The sequence below is a fragment of the Hemitrygon akajei genome, chromosome 4 (genome assembly GCF_048418815.1).
Source record: "Hemitrygon akajei chromosome 4, sHemAka1.3, whole genome shotgun sequence".
NCBI lineage: Eukaryota > Metazoa > Chordata > Chondrichthyes > Myliobatiformes > Dasyatidae > Hemitrygon > Hemitrygon akajei.
Window position 1 is genome coordinate 9,233,133 of NC_133127.1, and position 24,175 is coordinate 9,257,307.

At 45.3% G+C, this 24,175-nt stretch overlaps 1 protein-coding gene across 1 annotated transcript in view; it reads left to right on the plus strand.

The window, feature by feature from the left end:
- Positions 1-23,145, plus strand: part of LOC140726116 (hematopoietically-expressed homeobox protein hhex-like) — a 38,599-nt gene extending 15,454 nt beyond the window's left edge. The window contains exons 2-4 of the mRNA XM_073042068.1: positions 5,381-5,559; positions 7,849-7,899; positions 21,248-23,145. Coding sequence (XP_072898169.1) covers positions 5,381-5,559; positions 7,849-7,899; positions 21,248-21,517 — 500 coding nt within the window. The 3' untranslated portion in view covers positions 21,518-23,145. The remainder of the gene's footprint in view (positions 1-5,380; positions 5,560-7,848; positions 7,900-21,247) is intronic.
- The last annotated feature ends 1,030 nt before the right edge of the window (positions 23,146-24,175 follow it).

Genomic DNA, 24,175 nt, shown 5'->3' on the forward strand with positions numbered 1-24,175 from the left:
TGAACAAGGGAACAATTGCCAAGGTCCTTTCCCCTGGTGAATACTGAAACAAAGTATTCATTAATGACCTCCTCTACCTCCTCCGACTCCATGCATGTTTCCACTATCACACTTGTTCCCTCAACATTTGCCACATTTCTGCTGTGCACTTCCCTGAGAACGTCTGCTCCCAAGTTCCTGCCTAATAGCATCATATTTTCCCCTACCCCAATTAAATGTTTTCCCAAATTGTCTGCTCCTATCCCTCTCCAGCCCTATGGTGAAGGAGATAGAGTTTGTGGTCACTACCTCCAAAATGTTCTCTCAACGAGAGACCTGACACCTGACCAGGTTCATTTCCCAATACCAGATCAAGTTACAGCCTCTCCTCTAGTTGGCTTATCTATATATTGCATCTGGAAACCTTCCTGAACACACCTAACAAACTCCACCCCATCTAAACCCCTTGCACTAAGGAGATGCCAATCAATATTAGGAAAGTTAAAATCTTCCATCACAACAACCCTATTATTATCGCACCATTCCAGAATCTGCCTCCCTATTTGCTCCTCAATATCCTGTTACTATTGGGGGGGGGGGGTTCTATAAAAACACCCAGAAGTTATTGCCCCCTTCCTGTTTCTGATTTCCACCCACACTGACTCAGTAGGCAATCCCTCCATGACTTCCTCCTTGTCTGCATCCGTGACACTATCCCTGATTAACAATGCTACTTCCCCACCTCTTTTGCCTCCCTCCCTCCCTGTCCTTTTCGAAACATCTAAAGCCCGGCCCACTCAGCAGCCGTTCCTGCCCCTGAGACATCCAAGTCTCTGTAATGGCCACAATGCCATATGTCCACGGTCTGATCCACGCTCTTAAGAGGTTCAGTTGTTGTTCAGACTAAGCATCAGAACGGGGAAGAAATGTGATCTAAGAGACTTTGACAATGAAATCATTGCTGGTGATCTGAATATCTCAGAAACTGCCGGTCTCCTGGCATTTTCATGCAGAACATTCTCTAGAGATTAGAGAATGGTGCAAATAACAAAAAACATCCAGTGAGCAGCACCTTGTTAATGAGAGAGGCAAGACTGACAAGAAAGTGACAGTAGCTCAAATAGCCACGTGTTATAAACCGGTGTGCAGAAGAACATCTCTGAACCTTGTAGTGGAGGGGCTAGAGCAGCAGAAGAGTGGAATACTTTGCCACAGGAAGTGATGGAGTCCAAGTCTTTATGTGTACTTAAGGCAGAGGTTGATAGATTTTTGATTGGTCAGGGCATGAAGGGGTACGAAGAGAAGGCAGGAGATTGGGGCTGAGAGGAAAATTGGATCAGCCATGATGGAATGGAAGAGCAGACTTGATGGGCCCAATCGCCTAATTCTGCTCCTATACCTTACGGTCTTATGGCTTAAGACCACGAACGTACACTCAGTGGCCACTTTATTAAGTACAGGAGGCGTCTAAGAAAGTGGCTGCTGAGTATAGGATATGATGGAGGATCACATTGTAACCTACAACATGCTCATGGGACAGGATAGATGAGATGCAGGAAGGATGTTCTCAGGATCAGGATCTCCAGGTCTGCTGACCACAGAAACGTGTAAGGAATAGGACAACATCAAACACAAAATTTGGCAGATGCTGAAATTCCAGGACAACACATACAAAATACTGGAGGAACTCAGCAGGTCAGGCAGCATCAATGGTAGGGGATAATTAGTCAGCCTTTTAGGCCAAGAACCCCTTCAACAGAACATCAGAACTAATTATTTTCCTTCATCGACGCTGCCTGACCTGCTGAGTTCTTCCAGCATTTTGTGTGTGTTAGTATACAGAACACAGAATTTATGATATAATCCCAGAGGAAAGAGTGGCCAGAGTGGGGGTTGGTCATTCCACCGATTGGAGGCTACCCAGATGGATATGAGGTGTTGCTCCTCCACCGTGAGAGTGGCCTCATCTTGGCTCATGAGATAGACAATAGGTGACAGAATGGGATTGAATCAGAATCAAAATCAGGTTTAATATCATAACGCCATAAGACCATAAGACAGTGGTCCCCAACCACCGGGCCGCGGACTGGTACCGGGCTGCAAAGCATGTGCCACTGGGCCGCGAGGAAACGTTATGATTTGGCAATATGAAATTATATGAGTCAGCTGCACCGTTCCTCATTCCCTGTTACGCCCACTGTTGAACTTGAACGCACGCGAGGTCATCAGTCGCCTAAACATAGTGACACCCTCGCGCCAGGGATCACCGGTTGGCCTCACACGGCCAGCGGGAAGTGCCATTCCTACTGGCCTGGAGCGCAGACAGGTGGGCGCCGCCTCTAAACCTGTTTAACACACCGAATATTCACAGGCGACCTAATTCGGGCTCAGGGTTTCGTAAGTAGCAGAGCAGCTACCTCGCTGTGATTTACTGAAAGTCATCCCTCGAGCCAAACTTTTGTCGGCCAATAGATCCTACAAGGGGGGCGGCCGTCCTGTCGTACTCCTCGCTCGGTCGGTTGGTCTCTCTGGACTGCGACCGCCATGGCCCCGGCACAGGGACCTCTGGTCCTGACCTTGTCCTTTTACCCCACCCGCGACCAGCCACACCTGTCAAGGTGTCTGGCGGCAGGCGGGCGAGAAGCTGGAGTTCGGGCCTGGAGGCTGTCTCCTGAGGCAATGAAGCCCTCAAAACTGCTTCGGTACCCTGAGTCCAAGCACCCTGCACTTAAAGACAAACCCGTTGAGTTTTTTCAGCAAAAAGAAATGTGAGCAAGCGGGACAGAAGCAAGCGCTGAGAGCCACGAAAACTAAATTGCAGAATAGACTGGACATAAGGAACCCCGTTCGAATATCGCTGTATTCCGGCCGTGATTAACACCAACCCCCCCCCCCCTGCCCCCCCATCAGCCAGTCCACAAGAATATTGTCAATATTACACCAGTCCACAGTGCAAAAAAGGTTGGTGACCCCTGCCGTAAGATATAGGAGCAGAAGTAGACCATTCAGTCCATCGAGTCTTCTCCGCCATTCAATCATGGGCTGATCTGATTCTTCTGGTCATCCCCGCTCCCCTGCTTTCACTCCATACCCTTTAATGCCCTGGCTATCACTGGCATATATTGTGAAATTTGTTGTCTTTGCGGTAGCAGTACAATGCAATACATAATAATAGAGAAAAACTGAATTATATTAAGTGTGTGTGTGTGTGTATATAATAGTTAAATTAAACTATGTAGTGCAAAAGTAAATATTTAAAAGATGTTGCGAGGTAAGTACATTCAAAAACTTCTATAGTTGTACCATGGAGAGCATTCTGACAGACTGCATCACTGTCTGGTATGGAGGGTCTACTGCACAGGACTGAAAGAAGCTGCAGAAGGTTGTAAATATAATCAGCTTTATCTTGGGTACTAGCCTACAAAGTACCCAAGATATCTTCATGGAGCAGTGTCTCAGAAAGGCAGCGTCCATTATTAAGGACCTCCAGCACCCAGGGCATGCCCTTTTCTCACTGTTACCATCAGGGAGGAGGTACAGAAGCCTGAAGGCACACACTCAGCGATTCAGGAACAGCTTCTTCCCCTCTGCCATCTGATTCCTAAATGGACATTGAACCCTTGGACACTACCTCACTTTTTTTAATATACAGTATTTCTGTTTTTGCATTTTAAAAATCTATTCAATATCCATATACTGTAATTGATTTACTTATTTGTTATTATTAATTAATTTTTTTCTTCTTCTTCATTGAACTGCTGCTGCTAAGTTAACAAATTTCACGATGCATGCTGGTGATAATAAACCTGATTCTGATTCTGATCCTGTAATGTTCATGGGCTCAATGCCCATTCTGATGTTAACAATGAGAAGAGGTCATGTTCTGGGTGATGGGGGTCCTTAATGATGGATTTTGCTTTTTTGAGGAGCTGCTCCTTGAAGATGTCCTGGTTACTATGGAGGCTGATGCCCATGATGCAGCTGACGAAGTTTGCAATTCTGCAGCTTACTTTGATCCTGTGCAGTGGTTCCCCACATCCCAGATGGTGATTTGGCCAGTTAGAATGCTCTCCGTGGTATAGGAATATTGAATAAGGGATAGGAATTAAAATGGTGGGCTACCAGGAAATTCTGCTTTTGGCAGATGGAGCAGAGGTACTCGACCAACTTATGTCAAGTCTCAGAGGAGGGAGGCCCCATTGGGAGCAATGGGCACAACAGACGACTCCAGCTGATTTACAGGTGAAGTGTTGCCTCACCTGGAAGGGCAATTTGGGACCCTGAGTGGAAGTAAGGGAGGAGGTAAATGGGCAGGTGTAGCATTCCTGCTGCTTGCAGGGGTATGTGCAACGAGGACGATTAGTGGGAAAGGTGTGGAAAAGCAAATCACAGAGGGAGTAATCCCTGTGGAAAGCGGAGAGAGGAGGGAGGTAAAGATGTGTTTGGTGGTAGGATCCCACTGAAGATGGTGGGAGCTGTGGGAATAATCCGTTGAGTGTGGAGGGGCGCTGAATAGTAGGAGAGGACACGAGGAACTCTATCCATGTTAAGGTGATGGAAAGATGGGGTGAGCGTGGATGTCCAGGACATGGAGGAGATGCGGGTAAGGGCAACATCAATGGTGGAGGAAGGGAAACCCCATTCTTTGAAGAAAGAGGACAACTCTGATATCCTGGAAAGGAAAGCCTCATCCTGGGAACAGATGTGGTGGAGACGAAGAAACTGAGGAAAGGGAATAGTATCTTTACAGGAGACAGGGTCAGAAGAGGTATGCCAAGACAGCTGTGTGAATCAGTAGGTATATAACTGTAGTCCACTGAGGTTGGGTGGGACTACAACCAGAGGTCATGGGTTAAGGGTGAAAGGTGAAAAGTTTAAGGGAAACATGAGGGGTATCTTCTTCACTCAGCAGGTCGCGAGAGTGAGGAATGAGCTGCCAGTGCAAGTGATGCATGCGAGCTCGATTTCAACGTTTAAGAGAAGTTTGGATAGGTACATGGATGATAGGGGTATGGAGGCCTATTGTCCCAGTGCAGGTCGATGGGAGTAGGCAGCTTAAATGGGTCAGCACAGACTAAGTGGGTCGAAGGCCTGTTTCTGTTCTGTACTTTTCTATGTCTCTAATAGCTGTTCCTGAACTTGGTGGTGTGGGTACTGAGGCTGCTATATCTCCTTTCAGATGGCAGCAGAGAGAAGAGAGTATGACCTGGATGGGGGGGGGGGGGGGGGTCCTTGACGTTTTCTTGTGGCAGTAGTCCTCGTAGATGTGCTCAGTGGTGGTCATGTATCCACCACTTTCTGTAGTCTCTTCCATTCTTTTTGTAGGCTTCAGTCTATGCCAACTATCTCCTCCAGTGATTGGGCTCATAATCTTACCTGGCACCTTGTCCAATTCCCACAGGCAAGCAGTTTTACTGGAATCCATTTGCAACGCGCACCTTGTACAAAAGGAAAGGAGGCCAGGTGAGATTTTCCAACGATCAAACTCTCGAGTTGGAGAAGAAGTTCGAGAACCAGAAGTACCTCTCACCCCCCGAGAGGAAGCGGTTGGCTAGAGTCCTACAGTTGAGTGAGAGGCAGGTGAGTAAGGGGGGAGATGGGAGGCAATAGCCTCAATCCTCAGAGATGGTCTGGAGACACCACACGTGTTTGAGAAAAGAATTAGGATGTGTTGCATGACATAGCAGCCTAGCACTTAGCACAATGCCAACAACCCAGGTTTTATTCCTGCTGCTGTCTGTAGGGAGTTTGTGTTTCTGCGTTCTCCCTGACGCTGCTTGGGTTTCCTCTGGGTGCTCTGGTTTCCTCCCAAATTCCAAAGAGGGTCAGTAAGTTGTGGGCATGCTATGTTGGCATTGCAAGTATGGTGACAATTACACAATGGTCAGCATGGACTGGTTGGACCGAAGGGCCTTTATCCATGCTGTGATTACCCATGGACAATCCAGATGAGCAGTCTTGACCCGAGGCATTGACTATCCATTTCCCTTCACCACTGAGTTCCTGTAATGTGGTTTGTCTGTTGCTGTAGATTTCACATCTCCAGTTTCTTGTGTCTCTAAGCTTCAAATCTGCCTGGACATGATCCACCTCCCCTCATTCCCTGCCTGTTCGTGTATCTATCCAAATGCTTCTTAAATTCTAAGTTGCCTCTGAGAAGGTTAGGGGTGTGGTGGTGAGCTGATTTGTTGAAGATTTGAAGGGGAACCTGCAGGTAATGGTATTTCCTTGTGGTCTCCATTCTTGACCTTGGTGGGCACTATGGTTGGCATGAACTGATCGGGCTTTGGGCTTGTGTCTATGCTGTTTTGCTCTATGGCTCCATATGATGCCCCTCTAAGCTTGTCGTATTTGCCTGCTTTTGACCCTTATCCCTCCACTCCCATGGAGTAAACCCTCCATTTCCTGAACCACACTCACAATGCTGGAGGAAACTCAATGGGCCAGACAACATCTCTGGAGAGAATGGGCAGACAATGTTTTGGGTCAGGGCCCCTCAGCTGGACTGTGGAGGAACATGTCCAAATGAAAGATCTCAACCCGAAATGTTAGTTGCCTATTTCTGTCCATAGGTGCTGCCTGACCTGCTGAGTTCCATTAGTGTTTCACAGAAACACTGCTGTATCCCTCCATGGCTATGGTCATCGCAAAATTCCCACTGCAAGGTTCAAAGTAACTAAGTTATTAAGTACACTAACTACATAACTAAGTACATTAACTAAGTACATATATTGTATGCAATTATATATACCTCTGAGATTCATTTTCTTGCAGGTGTTCACAGTAGATACATAGAAACACAGCCTCAGAATAGAAAGACATCCCTTTAGAACAGATATAAGGTGAAATTTCTTTAGCCAGTGGATGGTGAATCTGTGATATTCATGGCCATGGATGGCTGTGGAGGCCAAGTCATTGGGTACAGTACTGTGCAACTATCTTAGGCACATACATATATGTAGCTAGTAATTTTATGTATTGCACTGAAATGCTGACAGAAAAATAAAACAATTTTCATGACATATGTGAGTGATGATAAACCCGATTCTGATATGGGTCTGTATTGAGGACTGAGAGTGGGAAGGGAGCAGGGAGAGGGGAGGGAGTGGGAAGTACCAGAGAGACATTCAGTAATAATCAATAAACCAATGGTTTGTGATTAAATGACCTTGCCTGGTGTCTCAGGGATGGGTGTGTCTGCACTTGTGCACCCACAACCCCACCCCCCCCACCTCTGGCGCTCCTTCTCGGCCACCTGTCCCGTGGTGCTCCACCCTCATCAATCCCAACATCCCTTGTTACTGCCAGATTTACGAACTCGTTCTCTCCTCCACATTGACAAACACGCTACTGTGGGAAAATCTTAGGCATCCTACTGTATATGTGCCTAAGACTTTTGCAGATTGCCGTAAATTTAAAGCAGAGGTTGATAGGTGCTTGATCTGTAAGGACATCAAAGTTTATGGGGAGAGGTAAGAGAAAGGTGTTGAGAAGGAAAATAAATCAGCCTTGATTGAATGGCCAAGCAGACTCAATGGGCCGAATGGCCTAATTCTGCTTCTATTGCATATGGTCTTATGATCTATCGAATGGTGTAGTAGATTTAATGAATTGAATGGCCTAGTTCTGCTTTTATGTCAGATGATCTTATGGTTTTCAGTAAGACATCTATCTTCGTCAGCTTCACAGCCAATCAAGGACTGTACATCTACAACATAGTTCCTGTGCAATCATTCCATGGTTTCATCACGTATTCTCAGGGCAGGGGTGGAGGAAAGCTCTTTACACACCCACAAACATAAAGAGGCAGTTTGCCGAGGTTCTCCAACCCAATCCTTACTCCTTTCATTCGTTTCTCTTCCTCCACAGGTCAAGACCTGGTTCCAGAACAGAAGAGCGAAGTGGCGGAGACTGAAGCAGGTAATGGTGGTTTCAATCTTTCCCCCCTCACTCTGTAACTCCTCAGATACGTAACATGTTTTACTATATTCCCTGATGGGCAGGAGAATGAGGGGAAATTTGAAAGAGATGTACAAAATTATGAGGCGTTTAGATAGGTTAAATTAAAGTAGGTTTTTTCCACTGAGGTTAGGTGAGACTACAATTAGAGGTACTGTCGACGTTTTGGGCCGAGACCCTCGTCAGGACGAAGGGTCTTGGCCTGAACGTTGACTGTATTTCTTCCTATAGATGCTGCCTGGCCTGCTGTGTTCCACCAGCATTTTGTGTGTGTTGTTTGAATTTCCAGCATCTGCAGATTTCCTCGTGTTTGTTCTACAATTAGAGTCCATGGTTTAAGGGTGAAAGGTGAAATTTAAGGAGAACCTGAGTTGGAACTTCTTCACTCAGAGGGTGGTGCAAATGTGGCATGAGCTGCCATTGGAAATAGAGGGCTAGGAAATAGAAAAATAGAGGGCTCCGTGGTAGGGTAATTCTAAGCAGTTTCTAGAGTAAGTTATCTGGTCAGCACAATGTTGTGGGCTGAATGGCCTAAAATGTGCTGTAGATTTCTATGTTCTAAATGGTGGATGTGGGTTTGATTGAAGAGAAGTTTGGATAAGTACATGGATAGGAAGGGTATGAAGGTCTATGGTCCATGTGGGACTAGACAGAATAACAGCTAAGCATGGACTAGATGGGCCAAAGGGCCTGTTTCTATGCTGTAGTGGTCCATGACTCTGCAACTCTAATACCATAATATGCAGCTGTGAACAATGGTTTTGTTTTGAAATAACCTGCTTCAGGTTTTTTGCTTGTGTGAATGGGAAATTAGGAGTCCTGCACTTCACATCCCCTGGTGTAACTGTAAAGTGCAGACCCGGTTATAAAGCCACAGATCCATACAGCACTGAAAAAGGCCTTTCAGCTCAGCTCACTGAGGTGCCTGTCTAGACTCATCCATTTGGCCCTTATTTTGCTAAACCTTTCGTATCCCAGTATTTAACCAAATGTCATTTCAAGGTTGTTATTCTACCTGCCTTAGCTACACTTCTTTTTTGTGATGTAGGAAGCTTAACCATCAAAGATTAGCTTACGTACTTACTGCCCGTTAAGCCACTGGCGTTTGTGGCAGCAGAGAAGGTCCTTCATCTCCGCTGGTGTTCAGGACTGTCTTCATCATCTCAGTAGCCTCTTCGCGGTTTTCACTACTGTCAGTCATGCGAGCTCCGGGTGGAGTCTCAGGAATATTGTCATGCACAGATGCAGAAGAGCTCTTTATTGCTGTTTATGTAAAAATTTCTTTTACCAGTCAGGGCTGTTGGCCCTGAGCTGAACTCCTGAACCCGGGTGACCAGTGGACCTCTACCCTTTGACCTGTTTGGCAAGAGTGACCCCACTAAAAGGCAGAACAGAAGGTCATTGAAGCACACAAGCTCCAAACCCTATGACAAGGTTGTGACCCTCTTGGAGGAGCAAAGATTAAGACCATAAGACCATAAGATATAGGAGCAGAAGTAGGCCAATCGGCCCATTGAGTCTGCTCTGCCATTCTATCATGGACTGATCCAATTCTTCCAGTCATCCCCACTCTCCTGCTTTCACTCCATTTCCTTTGATGCCCTGGCTAATCAAGAACCTATCTATCTCTGCCTCAAATATACCCAATGACGGCCTCCACAGCCACTCGTGGCAACAAATTCCACAGATTTACCACCCTCTGACTAAAGTAATTTCTCCGTTTCTCATTTCTAAAAGGATGTCCTTCAATCATGAAGTCGTGCCCTCTTTTCCTAGAATCCCCTACCATGGAAAATAACTTCGCCATATCTAATCTGTTCAGGCCTTTTAACATTTGGAATGTTTCTATGAGATCCCCCCTCATTCTCCTGAACTCCGGGGAATACAGCCCAAGAGCTGCCAGACGTTCCTTATACAGTAACCCCTTCATTCCTGGAATCATTCTTGTGAATTTTCTCTGAAGACTCTCCAATGTCAGTATATCGTTTCTAAAATAAGGAGCCCAAAACTGCACATAATACTCCAAGTGTGGTCTCACGAGTGCCCTATAGAGCCTCAACATCACATCCCTGCTCTTATATTCTGTACCTCTAGAAATGAATGCCAACACTGCATTCACCTTCTTCACAACCGACTCAACCTGATTAGCTTTATTTGTCAAATGTACATGGAAACATTTAGTGAAATGTGTTGTTTGCGTCAGCAATCAATACAGTCCGATGATGTGCTGGGGACAGCCCGCAAATGTGGCTATGATTCTGATGCAGCTTACTAACCCAACCTGTGCATCTTTGGAATGCAGCAGGAAACCAGAGAATCTCAAGGAAATGTACGTGGAAATGTACGAGGAAATGTACGTGGAAATGTATGAGGAAATGTACGTGGAAATGTACGAGGAAATGTACGTGGAAATGTACGAGGAAATGTATGAGGAAATGTACGAGGAAATGTACGTGGAAATGTACGAGGAAATGTACGTGGAAATGTATGAGGAAATGTACGTGGTCACAGGGAGAATGTACAAGTTAATGTCAAAGTACATTGCACATTTCTCACCTTGGTTGTTTGACTGTCTCTACATAAATCCTACTGTGTTTCTTTATTTTCCTGAAAATACCTGCAAGAAAATGAATCTCAAGGTTGGACATGGTGACATACGTATATGTAATTTGACAATAAACTTTCTTTGATTTACTTTGACTTTAGAATGGGTAATAAAGAAGAACAGGAGAGAATTTGTTAGGAAAGGGAAGATTTAATTCGATGTTGGTAAACAGACACCAAGTGCACGTTCCTCTCTCAGGTTGGAGATTTCAACTCTGATTCAGTCAAGGTTCAAAGTTGCACAGTTTGTCTCCTTTTGCAGATTGTATGTTTGCCCTTCTTCATTAATGTATAGTTTTATATAAATTCTATTGTATTTCTTTATTTTTCTGTAAATTTCCAGTATTTATTATTTTTATTTATTTTGAGATACTGTATGGAACAGGCCTTTTTGGCCCAACAAGCCACGTGGCCAAGAAACCCACCTATTTAGCACTAGTCTAATCACGGGACAATTAACCAAACGTGTATACGGTGACACATGTGTACTTTGATAATAAACTTACTTTGTGCTTGACTTGATATGTTGCTATATACTACCTTGATATCATTTTCTTGTTGATATGTGTGGACAATGAAGGAATTGAATAGACAGGAGGCACGATAGTGTGCATCGCTTAACTACTCCATTGACCCGGGTTCAATTGTCTACGACAAGCTTGTATGTTCTCCCTGTGGTCACGCAGGTTTTCTCCAGATCTCCATTTGTTTTCCACAGGCCATATACATACAGGTTAGTGGGTTAATTTATATATGATCCAGATACATTTTCTTGTGTGCATATACAGTAAGTGCAAGAAACACAACGGTATCAGTGAAAGACAGACAACCAATGTGCAAAAAACCACAAATTGTGCAAATACAATAGTAAACAAGTAATAAAAAATAAGAAATAAGTATTGAGAACAAATTGAGTTCTCAATATGTTGAGTTCTCATAATAAGTATTGAGGCATTGATTGTGTGGATAGTCAGAGGCTTTTTCCCAGGGCTGAAATGGTTGCCACTAGAGGACACAGGTTTAAGGTGCTTGGGAGTAGGTACAGAGGAGATGTCAGGGGTAAGTATTTTATGCAGAGAGTGGTGAGTGCGTGGAATGGGCTGCCGGTGATGATGGTGGAGATGGATACAATAGAGTCTTCTAAGAGAGTCCTGGACAGGTACACGGAGCTTAGAAAAATAGAGGGCTATGGGTAAGCCTAGGTAATTTCTAAAGTAAGTACATGTTCGGCACAGCATTGTGGGCTGAAGGGCCTTTATTATGCTCTAGGTTTTTGATGTTTCTATGTTTCTAACTTGAGATGAAGACCGCTTGAAAGAGAGTCCATAGGCTGTGGAAACAGTTCAGTGAGTGAAGTTATTCCCTTTGGTTCAAGAGCCTGATGGTTGAGGGGTAGTGATTGTTTCTGAACCTGGTGGTGTGGGTCCTGAGGCTCCTGTAACTTCTTCTTGATGGCAGTAGATGAGAAGAGAGCATGTCCTGGGTGATGGAAGTCAGTGATGATGGATCCTGCTTTCCTGCGACAGCACTCCATGTAGATGTGCTTAGTGGTTGGGAGGGCTTTACCCATGATGGACTGGGCTGGCTCCACTATTTTTTTGTAGGCTTTTCCAGTCATGGGCATTGGTATTTCTATACCAGGCTGTGATGCAGCCAGTCAGTATAGTCTCCACCACACATCCATAGAAGTTTATCAAAGTCTTAGATGTCGTGTCGAATCTTCACAAACTTCTAAGTAGAGGCGCTGCTGTGCTTTCTTCTAATGACATTTTGTAATTGGTCACGTGGGTGTAATTGGGCATTGTGGCCTCGATGGGCCGTAAAGGCCTGTTACCATCCTGTATCTCCAAACAAATAAAAATAAATAAGTAAATGTACAGAAACACTATATATAACGGAGTGGCTTTCCGCTGGCCGAAGTTGACCATGGACGTTGTGTCCTGGCTACCTATGCTGTGGATGCAGCACCACCTGTGGCTGATGAGAGTAGTGTGAGGCTGGCAGTCTGTTGCAAAGGTCACACCCATAAGTGGTCATCTGTCCGTGCAGATAACTGAAGTGCAACAACAGCAACATAGCGCAAATACAAAGAAGAATATTGAGAACATGAGTTGTACAGTCGTTGAAAAAGAGTCTGCACTTTGAGGGAGTCAGTTCAGAGCTGAGGTGAGTGAAGTTATCCACACTGGTTCAGGACAGCTTCTAACCTACTGTTAAATGACTATTGAATCGTTCCCTAGAGCAATAAGATGGATTCTGGACCTCACAATCTACCTTGTAATGAACTTGCAGACTATTGCCTATCTGCACTGCACTCTGTTATTGTTTTCCCCTGTACTAACCCAGTGTGTGGGTATCTGGCATGATCTGCCTGGTTGGCAAAGTCTGGCAGTGGAGTGGGGAGTGGTAAAGGGAAAACGGGAGAACAAAAAAAATATGGGATTAATGTTGGTGGCTGGTGGTCAGCACGATACTGATGGGCTGAAAAGCCTGTCTGCCTTCTCTTTGACAGAGAGCATGTGTGATAAGAGATTGGACAAACTTCCCTGGAAGTTTGCCGAAAGGCACACACTCAACAATTTCAGGAACAGCTTCTTCCCCTCTGCCATCCGATTTCTGAATGGATATTGAACCCATGAACATTACCTCACTACTTTTTAAATTTCTGTTTTTGCACTACTTAGTTAACTATTATATACTTACTGTAATTCACATTTTTTCTACTATTACGTATTGCATTGTACTGCTGCTACAAAGACAAATTTCATGATATTATGCGGATGATATGAAACCTGGTTTTGAAGATGGAGTGGCAGAGGCTGACGGGAGATCTGATTGAGGATGATCAGATTTTGAGAGGCATGGAGAGAGTAGGCAGACAGCACCATTTCCCCAGGGTTGAAATATCTAATACCAGAGGGCATGCTTTAGGGTGAAAGGAGGTAATTTCAAAGGAGATGTGAGGGGCAAGTTTTTTACACGGAGAGTGGTGGGTGCGTGGAACGCACTGCCGTGGGTGGTGGGAGAGGCAGATACATTAGGGACTTTTAAGAGATGTTTAGATAGGGACATGGATGTGAGGAAAATGAAGGATATGGACACTGAGTTGGCAGAAGGGATTAGTTGGCCATTTGATTACTAATTGAATTGATTGTGGGCTGAAGGGCCTGTTCCTGTGCTGTACTGTTGTAGGGATGTTCTGTATATTTCCAAGAGAAGCCCACTGACGGCTGCATCCCATGTTCAGCCAGACAGACAGACAGACAGACAGACATACTTTATTGACCCTGAGGGAAATTGGGTTTCGTTACAGCAGCACCAACCAAGAGTAGTGAAGAAATATAGCAATATAAAACTTTAAATAATTAAATAATAATAAGTTAATCATGCCCAGTGGAAATAAGTCCAGGACCAGCCTATTGGCTCAGGTTGTCTGACACTCTGAGGGAGGAGTTGTAAAGTTTGATGGCCACAGGCAGGAATGACTTCCTATGACGCCCAGTGTTACATCTCAGTGGAATGAGTCTCTGGCTGAATGTACTCCTGTGCCTAACATTATGGAGTGGATGGGAGACATTGTCCAAGATGGCATGCAACTTGGACAGCATCCTCTTTTCATACACCACCGTCAGAGAGTCCAGTTCCACCCCCACAACAGCACTGGCCTTACGAATGAGTTTGTTGATTCTGCTGGTGTCTGCTACCCTCAGCCTGCTGCCCCAGCACACAACAGCAAACATGATAACACTGGCCACCACAGACTCGTAGAACATCCTCAGCATCGTCTGGCAGATGTCAAAGGACCTCAGTCTCCTCAGGAAACAGAGACGGCTCTGACCCTTCTTGTAGACAGCCTCAGTGTTCTTTGACCAGTCCAGTTTATTGTCAATTTGTATCCCCAGGTATTTGTAATCCTCCACCATGTTCACACTGACCCCTTGGATGGAAACAGAGGTCACCGGTGTCTTAGCCCTCCTCAGGTCCACCACCAGCTCCTTAGTCTTTTTCACATTAAGCTGCAGATGATTCTGCTCGCACCATGTGACAAAGTTTCCCACCGTAGCCCTGTACTCCACCTCATCTCCCTTGCTGATGCCTCCAACTATGGCAGAGTCATCAGAAAACTTCTGAAGATGGCAAGACTCTGTGTTGTAGTTGAAGTCCAAGGCGTAGATGGTAAAGAGAAAGGGAGTCCCTTGGTCCCCTTGTGGCAAACTATGGGTTAATCATGAACCGTCCTCCTAACAGAGCTTAGGTCTGGGCCAGATTTTGCTCTTGGTCATTAAATGTCAGAAATGAATACAGAGTTTTAAAATAAGAAAGGTATCTTTTACTCTGCTAAGGTCTTGTAAGTTTTTATCTTGCAATTCAAAGCGTCAACAAAATGTGTGACATTCTCGTAGCATATACCTAGGTGTCAAAAGAAGAGGTACTGTACATGTGGTCTCCTACTCTGGATAATGTACAGAGGGGCTGTCATGGTGAGCTCACCAAGGACTGGACCCAGGTGCAGAAGAGTGGCAGGATCCCCGGGAAGAGATGGGAACGAGAGACTGGTGATCGGAATACCAGCAGAGCCTCGGAGGAGTGTGAGAGTGAGAGAGTGAGAGAGTGAGTGAGAGAGAGAGAGAGAGAGAGAGAGAGTGAGAAAGAAACATAGTGTAGTGATTAGTGTGACATTAATGTCCACACTGACCCCTTGGATGGAAACAGAGGTCACCGGTGTCTTAGCCCTCCTCAGGTCCACCACCAGCTCCTTAGTCTTTTTCACATTAAGCTGCAGATGATTCTGCTCGCACCATGTGACAAAGTTTCCCACCGTAGCCCTGTACTCCACCTCATCTCCCTTGCTGATGCCTCCAACTATGGCAGAGTCATCAGAAAACTTCTGAAGGTGGCAAGACTCTGTGTTGTAGTTGAAGTCTGAGGTGTAGATGGTAAAGAGAAAGGGAGTCCCTTGGTCCCCTTGTGGCAAACTATGGGTTAATCATGAACCCTCCTCCTAACAGCGCTTAGGTCTGGGCCAGATTTTGCTCTTGGTCATTAAATGTCAGAAATGGATACAGAATTTTAAAATAAGAAAGGTATCTTTTACTCTGCTAAGGTCTTGTAAGTTTTTATCTTGCAATTCAAAGCGTCAACAAAATGTGTGACATTCTCGTAGCGTATACCTAGGTGTCAAAAGAAGAGGTACTGTACATGTGGTCTCCTACTCTTGATAATGTACAGAGGGGCTGTCATGGTGAGCTCACCAAGGACTGGACTCAGGTGCAGAAGTGTGGCAGGATCCCCGGGAAGAGATGGGAACGAGAGACTGGTGATCGGAATACCAGCAGAGCCTCGGAGGAGTGTGAGAGTGAGAGAGAGTGAGAGAGTGAGAGAGAGAGCGAGAAAGAGACGTAGTGTAGCGATTAGTGTGACATTATTATAGCTTGAGGCGTTGAAGTTGGGAGTTCAATCCTGGCACCCACTGTAAAGGGTCTCTGTATGTCCTCCACATGGAGCGTATGGGTTTCCCCAGGTTCCTTTCACAGTCCAAAGATGCACCTGGTAGGTTAATTGATCATTGTAAATTGTCCCGTGATTAAGGTAGGGATAAATTGGGGTTGCTGGGCAGTGCAGCAGACCCTATTCTGCACTATATCTTTAGATAAATAGACAGGTAGACACACACTAGAATGGGAAGAATATTTTCTCACAGACAGTGTTGATTCTGAGGCCTTCTCTACCAGTTAACGCCTAATCATTAAGTACATTTGTGAGAGTTGGATGGATGTTGTAGTTCCAGTTAAATAAGTTTAATTGTCATGCAACCATACGCATGAACACAGCCAAAGTAAACATCATTCCTCTGGGACCAAGGCGTAAAACACAGAACCAACAGTCACACACAGCACACAGAATATATAATTATGATAGCAGAAAAACACACAGTTATCAAAAACAATAATCTTAAGGTCCCCTGAGACTTTGAAGGACAATTATGGACATAAGAGTTCGGTTAATGATACAGCAATGTAACCCGTCTCTCTATTCATTTTTGCTATTATAAGACATGGATTTTACTTCACCTATGATGACCCTGTTTGCTTTTCTCCTGTTTGTTCTGTTATTGGCAAAACGGAAAAAATAAAATTTTAAAAAAATGCAGTCTATTTCCCTGAGAGTCATGGCCTGTAGATTGATGGGTCATGTAGACGTTGTCCTGAAGCCAGGTTTCTGCAAGATCAAGCCTGCAGCAGTTCCTCATCTCATGCAAGTGCAGATACAGATGAATGCCATCTAGCTTGTCTTTCACCGAGTGAACACTGGGGGGCAGGAAGGGCCAGCACGCTATCCATCGGTACACAGCTGGCTCTGGCATCTCCTTCCCCGGTGGCTGCAACAGGGCACCCTGAGGCATGAGGGCCTGCTCAGCGACACGGAAACGAGATCTGAGTCTTCAACAATCATTAAGTACCCATTTATACAAATCCCACATCCCTCCCTAACACAAACACGAGGAAATCTGCAGATGCTGGAAGTTCAAACAACACACACAAAATGCTGGTGGAACACAGCAGACCAGGCAGCATCTATAAGGAGAAGCACTGTCAACGTTTTGGGCCGAGATCCTTCGTTCTGACAAAGGGTCTCGGCCCAAAACGTCGACAGTGCTTCTCCTTATAGATGCTGCCTTTCCCTCCCTAATACAGATAGTTTTGGGTACAGTTTTGATCACCCTTTATGGCAATGACATTATTAAACTAGAAAGAGTGCAGAAAAGATTTAACAAATGCCGGGTCTCTGTTATTTTCAATCCCTGGGTTCCTTTAGGAGTTCAGGAATGAGTGAGAAACTTTGATTCATTGATTCTTCACGATCGTTTATTCAAAGTTTAAACCAAGATACAGACAAAGTAACAAGGCAGATGAGAGATGAGAAATTAAAGAGATTCAATATAAAAAGAAAATGGTACATTTGAAAACTCTACCACCTTTATACACACGATAACAGAAATTCCTTAGATAACAGAATCCAATCAAAAGGCTAGACAATTAATAATGTTCTTATACTTAGGCAATTAAAAATGAAAAGGTATATGTCACTGCTATACCACCTTTTGCCAGTAAGTGGGGATGAAGTACCGCGCAAAAATACATGAGTTGGCTAAAGACACAAATTGTTAAAAATACAAATTATGTCAGTAAAAAAACTATGATTTTAGTCATGGATAACTCAGTTAATATTTTATAAAAATAATTTTTTAATAAACAGCTGATTCCGGCAGCAGGACGTTGCCTGGTTTTGGGGGCCTAAATTACAAGGAGGAGCTGTGTAGATTAGGAAGTTATTCCCTGGAATATTGGAGATTGAGAGGTGACCTGGTAGACGTTCTGAATGTAAACTCATGAGGGGCATAAAGAGGATGAAAGCACATGGTAGTTTTACCAGAGAGGAGGTGCTAAAAACAAGCGGGCATAGGTTTAAGGTCAGAGGTGAGACATTTAAAAGGGACATCAGGGGCAGTTTCTTCATGGACAATAAGGTGCTGTGTGTTTGGAATGGGCTGCCAGAAATTGTGGTTGAGGTGGGTATTTAAAAAGCGTCCGGATACGTACATGGATAGGAGAGATTTAGAAGGCTATGGGCCAAACATGAGAAGGTGGGACCAGCTCACTGGCCAACACATTCAGCATGGTCGAGTTGGGGTGAAGTGTCTGATTCCATGCTATTTAACAATATGAAATTGAAATTGGTTTATTATTGTTACCTCTGCAGAGGTACTGTGAAGAAATTCCGTTGCATACTGTTGTACAGATCAAATCATGATGCAGTGCATTTGAGGTAGAACAAGGCAAAGCAACAACAAAGCAGAATGAGGTATTACAGTTGCAGAGAAAGTGCAGACAGACAATAAGGTGCAAGATCATAATGAGGTAGGTTGTGAGGTCAAGAGTCTATCTTATCATACTAGGGAACGAGAATCACAAACTGACCCAGGTTTATTGTCAAGAACACATATTGTGAAATTTGTTGTTTAGCGGTAGCAGTACTAAAATGTCCTGCCGAAGGAGTTCGGCCCAAAACATCAACCGTACTCTTTTCCTAGATGCTGCCTTGCCTGCTGAGTTCCTCCAGCATTTTGTGTGTGTTGCTTGGATTTCCAGCCTCTGCAGATTTTCTCGTTTTCAAAATACTGAGGTAATGTACATGCGGCAGAGGGGAAGAAGCTGTTCCTGAAAGGTTGAGTGTGTGGCTTCAGACTCCTGTACCTCGATGGTAGCGATGAGAAGAGGGCATGTACTGGATAATGGGGTGATGAGGGTCCTTAACGATAGATGCCACCTTTGGAAGATGTCCGTGGTGGTGGGGACAGTTTGTAAGTTCTGTAACAGTGAGGTGGGAGCTGTCCTTGAGCCTGGTGATACGTGCTTTCAGGTTTTTGTATCTTCTGCCCGGTGGGAGAGGGGAGAAGAGAAAACCGGGATGAGTGGGGATGCTGGCTGCTTTACCGAGTCCATGGAGGGGAGGCTGGTTTCCGTGACGTCCACAACTCCCTGCACTTTTTTGCAGAGCAGTTGTCACTACCAAGCTGTGGTGCACCCACGTGGAATGGTTTCTACGGTGCAGTGAAGGTGACTGGTGAGGGCTGAGGAGGACATGCTGGATTTCTTAAGAACTCAAAGAGTCAGAGTAAGTGCATCAGTTTGGGGTCTTTCGTTACGCTGAGACTGCATTCTCTACCGCCAGTCCAAAAACGTACAGTGAGAAACTTGTCTTGCAAACTATTCTCCAGATCAAGTCATTACCCAGAGCACTGAGGTAGAACAATAACAATGCAGAATGAAGTGTAACAGCCAGAGAGAGTGCAGTGCAATAAGGTGCAAGGCCACAGTGAGGTGGACTGAGAGGTCACGAGTCCATCTTATCGTACAAGGGCACTATTCCATCTGTGGAAATGAAATGGCGTTTTGGGTCAAGAGCATTCATCAGGACCGGAAAGGAAGGGGACTGAAGCCTGAAGAAGTCCAGGGAAGGGGAAGGAATAAAAACTGGCAAGTGAATCCAGGTGAAGGGGACGGTGGGATGCATTGAGAAGCTAGAAGGTGACTGGTGGAAGAGGTAGATGGCTGAAGTAAAAGGAGAAGGAGGAGGGCAACCAGAGGGAGGTTATGACCAGGTGAGAAGTGAAGACTCATCACCTACTACAGTGAGACGGCCTACAGGGAGGAGGTGGAAAAGCTAAGGCCTGGTGCTAGGCAAACAACCTCTTCCTCAATGTTAGCAAGACAAAGGAGATGGTTATTGGCTGCAGAAGAACTCCCAACTCTCACACCCCTCTTTACGTCAGCAACACAGAGGTGAATGCGAGCAGTTTCAAACTCCAAGGAGTGCACATCCTGCACAAATTCTCAACATTCTCCACAATTCGTACAGCTCACCAAAGCCTCTACCTTCTGGGGAGGCTGAAGAGAGCTGGACTATGTACATCTATACTTATGACCTTTAACCCACGTGCAGTAGACTGCACCCTGACAAGCTGCATCAGTGCACGGTACAGAAGCTGCACTGCGACGGACAGAAGGGCTCTACAACTGATTGTCAACTCTGCCCAATGCATCACCAGCACCAGCCTACCCACCATCAAGTGCACGGTGTAGGTGTTGTGTTCTTTATATTAATCCGTACCCTGGGTTTCTAATAAAGGACCATATTCTGGAAGAAATAGAACTTTTATTTAACAGCAACAACCACACGTGTCTTACAGTGCCATGCTTCCAGATCTTTCTATCATTTCTGCGCACGCTCAAATCACATTCTTACACGTGATATCACCGCAGTAGGTAACCGGGATTAGTGTTTGTGTGTTTTTGATTTGCCTTTTAGCTGGTTTGGCATAACATTGTGGGCTGAATGTTCTATGTTCTATACAGGAATGTGCCAAAAAATGGCCAGTAACATCATGAAGGATCCCACACACCCTGCTCATAGACTGTTTGTCCCACTCCCATCAGAGAGGAGGCTACACAGCATCCACGCCAGGACCATCAGCCTCAAAAACGGTTACTTCCCCCAAGCAGTGAGGCTGATCAACACCTCCACCCACTAACCCACCCCTCCACACCCCCAACACAACGACTTTATCATTTCCTGTCAGAGTCAACTTATGTACAGACACTCCTGTGGCTAGCTTCACTTTATGATCATATATTCAATCTCTGCATATAAGCTATTGTATGTATTTACATCTATTGTGTTTTTTTATTATTGTGTTCTTTATCTCAGCATGTTGTTTTTGTGCTGCATTGGATCCGGAGTAACAATTATTTCGTTCTCCTTTACACTCACGTACTGGAAATGACATTAAACAATCCTGAAGCTTGAAGAGGTGAGAGGGGAGCCCGAATGGGAATTGGAAAAAGAGGGAATGAGGGAGGGTGAAAGAAGTTACCAGAGGTTAGAGAAATCACTGTTCATGCTGCCAGCTTGGAGGCTACCCAGACGGAATACAAGGTGTTGCTTCTCCTGCCTAAGAGTGGCCTCACTGTGGCAGTAGAGGAGGCTATAGACTGACATGTCGGAAAGGGAGTGGCACGTAGAATTGGGAAATTCCACTGTATGTGGTGGAGGAACAAAGGTACTCATTGACATCAGGTCTCTCGGATTCAACCCGGTCCGTGTGACAATGACAATTATAATTCTGAATCTTCCTGTCTTCTAGGAGCAACCTGAGGATGAGAAGGCTAGGTGTCTCAGAGGAATGGAGGAGGAATCCATGGTACCCAGGCAGCAGGAAGACAGCGAAGGGATATCGCCACAGGTGACGGAGGACATCACTCAACGGGAAACCTCTCCCCTTTGCCCTCAGGCTCCCACGGGGACCGATTCACAGAGCCCAGAGCTGGACAGTGATGTTGAGGTGGATGTTGGTTGCAATGAAGATGGTGACTCCAGCCACATATCCCCTGAGGAGACAGCCAACAGAGAGTGAACTGGCCCGGCTTTCCAGCTCTTCGAATAGAGCTCAAATGCACTTGGTATCACCTTCATTCCTTATAAATGTGGACAACAGCAATGTTGGGGTCCAGGGAGAAAGCACGAAACCTCAGGTCACCTTCAAACAACAGTTCATTCCCCACCATACTTCGGAGAAATATATCCGCTACCCTTACCCAGTTTGGTTTTCTAGACTCAAGTCAGGAGTGTGATGAGGAGTGAGTGAGTACACACTTCAGTTGCCTGAGTGCAGATAGTCCATGCACTCCAGATCTGCATCACTTCCTCTCCCCAATCTATAGGTCAAGAGGGAGAGGAAAGATTCTCCACTTGCCTGGGTGGGGTTAGTCTATGAAGTCCACATCCGCCACATTGCCTGTCCCCCCTGTGCAAGTCAGGAGTGTGAGGAACCACTCTCCACCTGGCTGGGTGAGCGCAGCTCCAACAGTCAAGAAAATCAACACTGCCCAGGACATGGCAGCTGGTGGACTGGTGACCCATCCACTCCCTAAGCACTGCCTCTCTCCACCTTCAGCACACAGTATATATGGTCTACGTAATACACTGCCACAGATTGTCCACGCCACTCCAGCAGCAACCCTCAAACCCATGATCCAAACCACCAGGAAGGCCCCAGGACAGCAATCACGTGGGGACCGCCACCTACTGGTTCCCCTTCAAGTTTCATTATCACCGTTCCTTCGTCATCGCTGGGTCTAAGTCCTGGAAATCCCTCTGCAACAGCATGGGGAGACCCTTCACCATAGGGACCACAGTGACTAAAGGGAGACCATCACCACCTTCTCAGGGGTAACGAATGCTGGTCTGGTCAGTGATGCTCAGCTCCAGAGGGAATAAACAAACAGTTGAGAAAAGGGAATAGTGGTGTGGTAGTTAAGTCAAAGGAGTGTATGTGGCAGAGAGGTGGAGCCTAGGAAACTTAAATTGGTGTTGGTATTGGTTTATTATTGTCACATGTATCAAAATGGACAGTGAAAAGCTCGTCTCGGGTACTTTGCATACACATCAAATCATTACAGAGCGAATTAAGGATTAAGAGGATTCTTAGCAGAGTGGAGGAACAGAGGGATCTTGGGATTCACATTTATAGATCCCTCAAAGTTGCCGAGCACATTGATAGGTTACGAAGGCGTATGGTACGTTGGCCTCCGTTAGTCTGGAATTGAGTTCAAGAGCTGGAAGGTGACGTTGCAGCTCTATAAAACCCTAGTTAGACCGTACTTGGAGTATTGTGTTCAGATCTGGTTGTTTTATAAGAAGGGTCTGGAAGCTTTCAAGAGGGTGCAGAGGAAATTTACCAGAACGTTGCCTGGATCAGATGATGAGATGTAATTGTTGTTCTTGAGATGAGTGAACAGCCAGAGACCTTTCTCAGGGTGGAAATGGTTAATATGAGGGGCCATAATTTTATGGTGATGGGAGGAAAGTGTAGGGGGTTGGCAAAGGTAAATTTTCTACACCAAGGTGGGTGCATGGAACACGCTGCCAGGGGTGGTGGTAGAGGCAGATACATTAGAGGCATTTGAGATATTTTTAGATAGGAATATGGATGATAGAAAAATGGAGGGTTATGTGGGAGGGAGGGGTTAGGTTTATCTTAGAGTAGATTAAAAGGTTGGTTCAACATCATGGGCCAAAGAGCCTGAACTGCTGTAAAATTCTAGTTTCTATGTACTGCAGGTACAGTATATTTAAGCTAGAGTAAGGTATAACACCAACAATACATAATAAAGAGTAAAAGCTACAGAGAGAGCACAGGACAGGTACATAATATGATGCAAGATCAGTACGAGGTACTTAGATTGTGAGGTCAAAAGTCCATCTTATCATACGAAAGGATGAAAGGTCTGTTCACATGTCTAATAACAGTGGGATAGAAGTTGTTCTTGAGCCCGGTAGTTCACGCTTTCAGGTTTTTGTATCTTGGGCCCGATGGGAAAGGGGAGAAGAGAAGATGCCCAGGGTGGGTGGTACCTTTATGCTGATTGCTTTACTGAGGCAGTGTGAAACGTAGCCAGATTCAGGTTCAATGGTTCAATTTAATATCGGAGAATGTATGAAGGATACAACCTGAAATCCGTACTCTTCACAGACGTCCACAAAACAGAAAAACCCCAAAGTATGAATGATAGAAAATGTTAGAGACCCAAAGTTCCCCTCCTCCCACCCACGCATAAGCAACAGCAGAAGAATCAAACCTCCCCTCCCCCACTTACACCAGCAAAAGCATCTACCCTCAGCACCCACCATGCAAGCAATTGCAAAGCCCCCCAGAGACCATGATCTAGAGTCCATCAAAAAACCACTGTCCATCCCAACCCTTGGACATCTCAGACAGGCTCTCTCCCTGACTAGCAATGGGTAGAGAGAGATATCACTCCTGCCACAGCAAGAAGGAGACCAACAGCTGGCTGTTTCGATGTTACAATCTGCTGTGTTGCTTATTTTGACAGCAGCATACACTGCTGTCTCGAAGTTTCAATCTCTCACTGTGCTTCAGTCGCTGAGGAATTGGGTCACCCACGGGGTTGTTCCAAAGATTCACGTCTTCCAGGACATAAATGAAGATAACAAAACAGTCAGGCCACTCGGAGAGCTTCTCGAGCGAGAACTCACCGCTGTGAAGAACCAC